The sequence below is a fragment of the Alligator sinensis genome, unplaced genomic scaffold (assembly GCF_000455745.1).
Source record: "Alligator sinensis unplaced genomic scaffold, ASM45574v1 scaffold790_1, whole genome shotgun sequence".
Taxonomy (NCBI): Eukaryota; Metazoa; Chordata; order Crocodylia; family Alligatoridae; genus Alligator; species Alligator sinensis.
This window is the reverse complement of record NW_005842723.1, coordinates 235,975-245,910: the sequence shown is the minus strand read 5'-3', so window position 1 is coordinate 245,910 and position 9,936 is coordinate 235,975. Positions and strand designations below refer to the sequence as shown.

At 50.7% G+C, this 9,936-nt stretch overlaps 1 protein-coding gene across 1 annotated transcript in view; it reads left to right on the top strand.

The window, feature by feature from the left end:
* The first annotated feature begins 427 nt into the window (after nucleotides 1-427).
* The window catches only part of LOC102384228, a 33,914-nt gene continuing 24,405 nt past the window's right edge, over nucleotides 428-9,936 (top strand). Inside the window, exons 1-3 of the mRNA XM_025216296.1 lie at nucleotides 428-1,432; nucleotides 2,892-3,081; nucleotides 8,181-9,066. Of these exons, the coding sequence (XP_025072081.1) occupies nucleotides 635-1,432; nucleotides 2,892-3,081; nucleotides 8,181-9,066 (1,874 nt within the window). The 5' untranslated portion in view covers nucleotides 428-634. The remainder of the gene's footprint in view (nucleotides 1,433-2,891; nucleotides 3,082-8,180; nucleotides 9,067-9,936) is intronic.

Here is a 9,936-nt window from a genome sequence, read left to right as displayed (position 1 = left end):
CCCCGGGGTCAGATTGGTCGGCCCACGGGGGTTTTACCTTCCTCCCTACCAGGGGTCGTGGCCCCTCCTAGGAGCTCCACTTGAACCACCTTTGCCAGCAGCAGGATGTCGGCCGCTGGGCTCATACATCGCTTGGCCCAGAACCCAGACACATCAAAGCAGGTTCGAAGGCTACGTTCGGCCTCAAAGGCGAAGCTGGAAAGAGCCGGTCGCCCCGCCCTGCTGGGCCGCCATTGCTCGGGATGCCTGTCACTCAAGGCCCGGGGGCGGGGACTGGCGGGGCGGATCGAACGCCTGGGGCGCTGCCCCTTTCCCAGTGTGTCCTGGGCGGGCCTCGCCGGGCCGCCGTGAGAGACAGGTTGCGCGGCCAATCGCTGGCCTGTCGGGCAGCCGGGGGTGGGGTTAACCCTATGCTGCCGGGGGAGTCTGTGCAGCGACGAGGGGGGAGCGCTTTGTTCGGGGAAGTTGCGGCGGCGGGGCGGGAAGCGAAGCGGCAGGGGGTCTGTGTGGGGTGCTTGTGTCCGCTCGGGGCGCGCTCCTAGCGCGGGGCTGCACGCGCCCGCCCGCGGGAAGTCCGTCGGCAGCAGGCGGGGTACAGGCGGGCACCGCTGGGCCAGAGCTGCGAAGCCAGGAGATGGCTACAAAGCAGCGGGGCAGGCAGCCCCGGAGTCTCCGGGTCCTCGCTCCGCTGGTGCCGAGGGAGCCAGTGAAGGGGAGAGGAAGGGAAGGTCCCCCAGGCCGGAAGCGAAGGAAGGGCCTGGAGAGGGAAGGGAAAGGCCCGGGTGGGCTGACCTCCCTCTCCGTCACTCCCCAGCGGTCCCCACCCAGCCCGCAACAGGTGAGGCCTGAGCAGCGTGACAGGGTGCCCCAGAGCTGGGGAGACCGGCCGCAGGAGGAGCTGCGGACCACGAGCCCTCCTCCTCAGGCTGTGTCGGCGCCAGTGCCAGTATCAAACACACCACCAGCACTACACTTGGTCCCAGAGGACAACATTGAGGCCTGCCTGACTTCCTTTGAGCTAGTAGCTGAAGCCTGCCGGTGGCCCAAAGGCGAGTGGGTGACCCGACTAATACCCTCCCTTAATGGAGAAGCCCAGCAGGCTGTGAGCAGCCTGGATGCCACGGACATGGGGGACTATAAGAAGGTGAAGGCAGCCATCCTCCAAGAGCGCGGCATCAGCACAAACATGCAGCGCTTGCGCTTCCGGCAGTTTCGTTACCATGAGGCCGAGGGGCCCCGTGAGGCTTACTGCCGGCTCTGGGAGCTCTCCCATCAATGGCTGAAGCCTGAGGTCCGCACCAAGGAGCAGATCATGGAGCTGCTGATCCTGGAGCAGTTCCTCATTATTCTGCCGGAGGAAATCCAGACCTGGGTTTCTGAGCGTTGCCCTGAGACCTGTGCCCAAGCAGTGTCCCTGGCAGAAGATTTCCAGGTAGGGAAATCTGACAAAATCAGGATGGGGTATGGGAGCAGCAGCTGAGAGTGGGTTTGTGGGGCCTTTTCTTCCTATAGCTTTCGTAGAAAAAGTTGTCCAGCCAGGTTTGGGCACTGGCACAACATAGCAGGAAGTTGCCTGAGCCTGTATTTTCAGCACTGGGGCAGGATTTGTCTGGCCACTTCAGGGCTCAGCTGATTATTGAGTCCCAGGGATTTTCTTTTATCAGTGTTCTAGGAGGTTGTACTTGTTAGGAGTTGCTGTTCTCTCTTTCTTTGTCTAAATGTTATTACTTCCATTCAATGTCATGTAAGACCCTTCATCGATATTTTCACAGCCACTTGTGGGTGTCAGTACAGTGCATTGATTTCTCTGGAATTTGCATTAGTAAAGTAACCTCATTAATAGACTGGGGAACAGGTCCTATTTTATCCACTAGGCACCAAAATGGGATCCTGTTCCACCCTGTTCAACTCCCTGAAAAACCATAATTCATTTACTTTTTGTACATCATCATCTTAGCCATAAGGCTAAGTTGCAAAGAGCAACAAGGAAGAGGAAGATCCTTCCATCTTTGGATTTAGTAATGGGATTCAGTCTGGGTACAGTAGGATCACACTTGGGCATCTACTAGGTAGAGTGGAATTTGGCTGTATGGATGTTAAAGCATGAATCAAACAAATGTTGTTAGGGGCAAAGGAAGGATATTGGAGATATGGCCTGATCTTGGATAGTCAGCAGTGAGCACCATCTCTGCAATGTAGGCAGCAACTATCCTTGTGGAAGAGAAAGCTCTTCTCTTCCTCCAGGCTGCCTTACTTCAGAAGGCCAGTGGTAGCACCTGCAGTGGTCGGTGCCAAAGAGAAGTTCTCTATTGCCATCAGTGCCTCCATATCATAGTTTTGGAGCTACTTGGAAATGCTGTGACACTTTGATTAGAGCAATTACACTCAGAGGATGTGTCTACATGAGATGCTACACTGTAGTTCATTGCTATGACAATGTAGCATTGGCGGACATGAACCATGACACTGCCACTACTGTGCAGCAGCAATGAGCTACTGTGCAATAGTTCATTGCTACTGTGCAGTAGGGTCGGAAATGACCTGTGTGGCACCAGGACTGTGCAGTACCAGTGGTTGTCATGCAGTCATTTAGTACTTGCTTTAGCCTCTTGCCTAGGGTGTCCCAATGGCTTTTTGGAAGGCCTCATGAGACTGGATTCTAAATACAGCGCAAACCCTGAAGGCCTTAAACACTGTGACATAGCTCTTCCCCAGGGTCCTTCTGTTTATCATGAAGACACAGGGTATCTGCTTGCAGGGTACCCTGTGTGAGATCAAGAAAATTCTTCCCAGCTGTCTAGCCCATGGTTTTTGGGGGCAGTGGGGCCTGTGCTACTATGCCATGGCTTCACTTTCCTGGGCTTCATGGTGACATGCTTGCTTTGTCCCAGGTCACAGTGCATGTGAAGGTTGAGGAAGTGACAGAGGAAATGGAGACCTGTAAGACATGGGAATCTCAGACACTCCAGATGGAGCAGCCACAACCCAATCTCAGGTGGACGTCCCAGGAGGAGACAGGATTGAGGAAGTGTGAACAACCTTGTAAACTTGGAAAAAGGCCACACATTCTACAAGAAATATGTAAGAAGCTGTTTATGGGGGACAGGAGGCTCTTGGGGTGGAGTGCACTGAGGGGCCAACAGGAAATGGAATCTCTGAACTTTAATGTGGGGTGGGAGAGCAAAATGGGGGTCCTAACTAGTTCAGAAAACTAGCAGTGGGTTACAAAGGACATCCAGCAAGGGTCAATTTCTGAAATCCATGGGAAGTCAGGTAAGAGAAATGGTATGTGTTGTGTCTGTCTCAGGTGACAAGTGACCCAGAAAGTGGGAATAGGATTTTGGGAGCTGACTGGTGCCTTGGGCATCTGCAGTGAAGTTTCCTTCTCTCTCTCATGTTCAGTGGTGTACTCAGCCTCCTTTTGAGCAATATCACTCACAGCATCTCATGCATCCTTGCCAACTCCTGGTAAAAGCTCCTCCCTTCCTCCTTTCTCCTGTAGCTGGCTCAGAAAGAAGGTGAGACAGAAGGGGTACTCTGGGGTAGGATTTGGGAGATTTGGACCCTTTGGTAGAGGGACTCTACTTATATTTTCTCTCTGTTCTGGCAGATGGTTAGAGAGAATGGTGAGGACAGGCCTCTGCAGAGGCTGTGGAGGCTTGCAGGATGTTAGCAGGCAGGCTAAAAAGGACATGGCACAGGCTTGGAAGTAGACAAGAGGGCCCATCGCTGTAGCTAAGCAGTAGGGAAATCCTTCAGGGGTAGCAGTGGGAGTTCCTGATGTATACTGAGGGTACAAGCATGTTTCTCACAGTCTAAGCCAGGCGTGGGCAAAGTCTGGCCCATGAGCTGCATTGGACTGGAGGTGGACTCCATTTTCCAGCAGCCTCTGCCTGCACAGCTCCTGGCCGGTCTCCATAGAGACTCCAGGAGCATGGGGTGTGATAGCATGGGGACATGACAGCACAGGGCCACAGAAAAGGGGCTCTGTCCTGGACTGGCCTGGCTCCCAGGGTCAGGGCTTCCTGGCTCCCAGGGTGCTGTCATGCTCCCAGGGTCTCCAATGGAGACTGGCAGGGAGCTGGGCTGGGGCCAGGATCTTGCAGTGGTGACAGCACAAGGTGGGGCTGAGCCAGAGACCCAAGCTGCTGCCCGCACACCCCTGCGATGAGCACGGGTTCCACGGGCAGGGGTGTGCAGGTAGCGGATAGTGGCTCTGCCCTGGCCCTGCCCGTGCTGTCACCACTGCAACCACATGGCTCCTGGCTAGTCTTTGTAGAGACCCCAGGAGCACTGGGGGAGGGTTGGGAGGGTGACAGCATGGGGCCAGGCTGGGACAGAGCCCCAATTCTGCAGCTCCATACTGTCATGGCCCTGCCCTGCCCTGTCACACCCCTGCGCTCCCATGGACACCAACTGGCTGGGAGCCATGTGGGCTTGGGCTGCTGAGAAATGGAGTCTGGCCACTGGCCAGATCCTCCGTTTTGCTCACCCCTGGTCTAATCTGACACAGGAGCTCTGTCATAGAGAAGTGGGACTGGAAAGGACCTCCAGATGTCACTTAGTCCAACCCCTTGCCAGAGGCTGGTTCATCCCTGTCCAAACCATCCCATACAACCATAACTTAATTCCACATAGGTCTATCTTGTGTCAGGGTTGAAGGTAGTCTTTACACCCTAATCTGCCACAGGTAAAGCAAGGGAAGCACAGCAGTCAATGCCCTGCTTCTATAAAATGTTGTCAATACATGCTCAGATGGTCCCAGGTAGAGGGCCATGCCTCCTGCTACAGAGGAAGGCAAAAACCCCCACAGTCCATACTAATCTGGCCATGGGGAAAATTCCTTCCTGCCCCCAAATATGATGGTTGGTCTGACCCTGAGCGGAAGGGGAAGACCCTCTAGCCAGGATCCTCTGACTTTGCTTCTAACAAGAGAATCAGAACACCCCAGTTGACGTCCCCAGCCTTAGCTGTAGCCAATGCCAAATACCTGTAAAAAGGCTTAAAAACACCCTAACCAACATAACAGAAAAGGGGTGGGGGGTGGGTAGGGCAGGGACAGGGAGCAACCAGTAAAGCCCAGAAGCATGGGAAATACCCATGGTATAAACTAGTCATAGCTGTCCTTAGATCATCCCCAAACAGTGGCTATCCAACTTCTTTTTGAATACCTCCAATGAGGGACAGTCCACAACTTCCCTAGGCAGTCTATTCCACTGTCTCACAACTCACAGTAAAGAAGTTTTTCCAAAAATCCAATCTAAACTTACTTTGCTGTAACTTCAAACCACTGGTCCATGTCTTCCTCTGCAGCAAGAGAGGAAAGGTGCTTTCCCTCTTTATAGCAGCCCTTCAAGTATTTGAAGATTGCTATCATGTTCCCTCTTAAGCACTGTTTCCATAAGCTGAATGTGCTTCTGGAACTCCTTCAGCCTCTCATATGTTTTGCCTTCCAAGCTCTTGATCATTTTGTTGCCTGCCTCTGCACCCTCTCCAACTTCTCCACATCCTTTTTAAAATGGAACTGCACACAATACTCCAGATGAGGCCTAACCATATCAAGTACAGAGGCATTATCACCTCCCGTGTCTTGCACCTAATGCTTCTGTTGATACAGCCCAAAACGACATTTGCCTTTTGCATCATGCTGCAGACTCCTATTGGTTCTGTGGTCTACCAAGACTCCTAAGTCCTTTTCTAGAGTTGCCATCCAGCCATGTGTACCCCATTATGTATTTGTGTTTTTTATTATTCCTCCCAAGGTATAGCACCTTGCATTTGTCTGCATTGAACTTCATCCTGTTAGCTGTAGTCCAGCTTTCCAATCTGTCAAGATCCTTCTGCATTGCACTCGCATCCTTCTATGTGTTTATAATCCTTCCCTGTGAATTCTGTCTAATAGGACTGTCCTTCTTTCCAGGATTAAGTAGGTGCTTCTGCATGGCTTAGCTGTTGGCACTGGATTTAAGACCCAGATACCTTGTTCCAGGTGGACCCAAACCTCAGACTGACCACAACCTCTCCATTTGATAACAGGCAAATTTTACTGATACACAGTGATAGCAGATACGAAGAATGCAAACAATTCTATACCTACCAGTCCTAGAGTTGTCATCAGAGGGAAGGTATGTTTGGCCAGTGTTTGAGCTTCACTCCGAAGTTCTCTTGAATGTCAGATGTCAGCAGCCTGAAGGTCAGACTTAGCTTACAACCCTAGTTGGAACTACCATATGGCTTTACCTTACCAACAGGTCTCCACCCATGGTTCGACAGCCTTACTCCACTACAAGTCTTGGCTGACTCCTCTAACGAGGTTTACTCTGTATCAACAAATTCCTGATCAGTCAGGTTACTGTCCTCAAGTCCCAGTTCCAGAGTCCCAGTCACCAGTTGTTGGCAGTGGACTGAGTCCCAGTCCCTGAGTTAGAATCACTGTCCCAGCAGAGTCGCCAGTTGTTGGCACTGGATTCACAACCCATCGCCGATACCTTGCTCCAGGTGAGCACAACCTTCAGACCAACCACAACTCTTCTGGTTGATAATGGGCAAATTTTATTGACACACAGTAATAGGAAATAAGAGCAATGCAGGCAAAGCAGGCAAGATGATTACAACATCCATCCAGTACATAAATGCCACCTTGTGGTTCTTTGCTTGAATGTCCAACATCAGCAACCTTAGAGGTTGGGGGGCTGATGCCAACTGCCCACCTGCTGTTTTGAAAACCCCTCCTTTTGTATCCTTTTCCCTCCAATGACTCTTCCTTCATCTTTGGGCATTATTAGTTGGTATTCCTGTGGTCGTCGTACTATCCACATTCTATTTTGTCAGCCCAAATCCTGTTTTCATAAACCTATCACATGCACATGCCTTAATTTGGCCATTTCATTTGAAACCAGAAATCGCAAGAGTTTTGCAAGTGGGCACTGTAAGCCCTAGAGTCAGGTCTATCTCTATTATGAAAATAAAGTTTGTTTTTAATTTCCTAGGATGTGTATATTGGTTAGCCTCAGACACCCTTTCTTTCCTGAAGGCTGTGAAACTGTGACAAGACAGGCTTTTAGAAACCAGTTAACCCTTGCAACAGCCCTGGACCTTTGCTGTTCAGCCCTGGACCTTGCGACAGCCCTGGACCTTTGCTGTTCAGCCCTGGACCTTGCAACAGCCCTGGACCATTGCTCTAATACAATATCTACTTTACCTATGAGCCAATTCCTAAAAGCAAACCTCTACCTAACATTTTCTAGCCATCAAGTGCTACCATGTTGCCTGTGTTTTCTTTCTCTCCTTTCTGAATAGTTTCTACCCTTCTGTATCTATATTCTACAGTGTAAGTGGGCAGAGTGGATTCTTTCTGCACATACTCAGAAAAGCAAGATGAGTTCCACTAAGGAGAGTAGGGTATAAAGTCTGTTTACCTCAGCCACATAAATTCTATTTCCATCTGTGGGGGAGTTGGATTTGGGCCCATAAAGGTACCAGAGAGATTAGGTCAGTTTCCCTGGAAACAGCCACAGAACAGCAATGAACTGTAGCCTAAAAGGAGGGAAGGAAAGAGAGGCAGGAGAAACATGAAGGGGAAGAAGGGCTAGAAGGGGCAGAGAGAGTTGGAGACATGAAGCCTGGAAAGGAATTTGTAGAGTTGGAGTAGAGAGAAATGGAAGCCATGGGGCTGTAGGGAACACTATGTTGGGTCTGAAGAAGGAGAAAGTGATGCCAAACTTCCAGGTCATGTGCCTTGATGCCTTCCCTAAGGCCCCTGTCCCGTTATAGCTGACTTTCATCCATGAGGAGAGCATCTTCAGTGCGATGATGGGAAGTTACCTCTGGGTCTAGACAGAAGTTAAAATTGTATTGGTATCAAAGGATAACAATAAAAGCTGTTACAATGCAAGCATAGTGTCAGTGTGATCCTATAGCAATACAAGGGTAGCAGAACTCTTCCAGTTATAGCCTTACTTCATTCAGTGTCAGAGTAGAGCAACTTAGCTAGCTTGTATCACTATAGGATCATGAAGATATAGCAGTTCAATCAAAACAGTTGATATACATACATGAATGGCAGCTCCCCATCCCCTTTTAAAGCAGCTAAGATATACATTTGTCAATTTTGTCTGCCACACCTACTGCTATGATACAAGAAAAGTAAAATAACCTCTGGATTCTCTTCCTCCTACTAGGTGCTGAAATCCTGAGCAGACCTGAGAAGCAGCCTCATGAGGAAGGACCTCCAATCTTGCAACCACCCAGCACATCTCTAGCGGAACTGGAACATAGTGTTAACCCAAAACTGGGTTGGGAAGAAGCCTGCAAAAGGCAAAAAGAACCCCAAACAGGGAATGAGGCAGACCCCCTGGTGGAATGTGAGAGTGTACTCAAGAAATTAACACAGCACCCTGTGCTGGGGAGACCCCAGATAACAGGAAAACTGAAAAGCCATGAGGGAGGTGTTCACAGGTTGGAGAAACCCCACAGGTGCAGGGACTGTGGGGAAAGCTTTCTGGAGAAGCAGGAACTCGTGGCTCATGGCAGAGTCCATGAGAAGGACAGACCTTACCCATGCACTGAGTGTGGGAAGAGCTTTAATAGGCTCACACACCTCAAGACCCACCATCGGACCCACACTGGGGAGAAACCCTACTCCTGCAGTGAGTGTGGGAAGTGCTTTGGCCACCTTTCTACACTCATTACCCACCAGAGACTCCACACAGGAGAGAGACCCTACCCCTGCAGGGAGTGTGGGAAAACCTTCACAAATCCCTCAGATCTGAACAAACACCAGCGCTCCCACACGGGTGAACGACCCTACCCCTGCACTGCCTGCGGGAAGCGCTTCAGCCAGCTCTCTAACCTGACCGTGCACCAGAGAACGCATACAGAGGACAAGCCCTATCCTTGCGCTGCCTGCGGCAAGAGCTTCAAGTACCTGGCCTACCTTGCTATTCATGAGCGCTCCCACACCGGGGAGCGGCCTTTCCCCTGCCCAGAGTGTGGGAAGGGCTTCAGCAACAAGTCATCTCTTGCCCGGCATCTGAGAATCCATGTCAGAGCCACAGCCACAGACAAGTGAGACCCTCCCAGCTGTGGACGTGTCTCCAGTGGAATGTGCATAATACTGCTAAAAAGAGTATCAGAAATTGCTGCTGAAGAGCCTGGGAGAAATCCATCCCCTTCTTCCTTCCTTATAATACTAGCACTCCTAATACTACCATGGGGGATGTATGAGGAGGGGCTTCACCTCGTTCTTCTGAGGCGTCCCAGTTCCTGAAAACCTACTGCTGTGGCTGGCAATTCCCTGCTTTCACCAGTGGTGAGAGAGCCTTTCTCAAGTATTGCTTTCTTTGAAAAGTGTACTTGTGTTTGATCTTAAATGTTGCTGCTAACATGAGCCCCATCCACACACACAGTCAAGTACACCGGTTCTTTAAGTCTAATTGGCTGGCTGAACCTCAACTGACCACAAACTTTCAGCAGTTAACACAACCACTAGGAGTGTTTCTAGTTCTCCAGAGCCTTCCCAGAATGTGCGTATAGACATTAGACAAGTTCTGCAGTTCACTGTGAATGAATTTACAGAGCATGGGTGAGTGCGCCACTAGTGCAGGCAAGGTAATATGAATGTTATTTGGTGGTATGAGTGCTCTCACTTCAGCAAGGCTATCTGGAGGGGAGTTATGATGAGTGCAGATAACTTGGAAGGAATGCTTCAGTGAAGATACGGAGGAAGCAGTCCTAGGAAGAACACTTCCAGAGGAAGGTGCTGAACCAGCTCTGTCCCCTTTCTCCTGCCAACCAGATTTGCCTGTGCAGCTATGCACAGCAACAATTTCCCACATACTGTCCTCTTTCTAGGAGGAACCCAGCTGCACTAGAATGTTTACAGCCTTCTGACATCATTCCCTAGCTATCCCCACTGATCATGACCTGTTTGCTTCA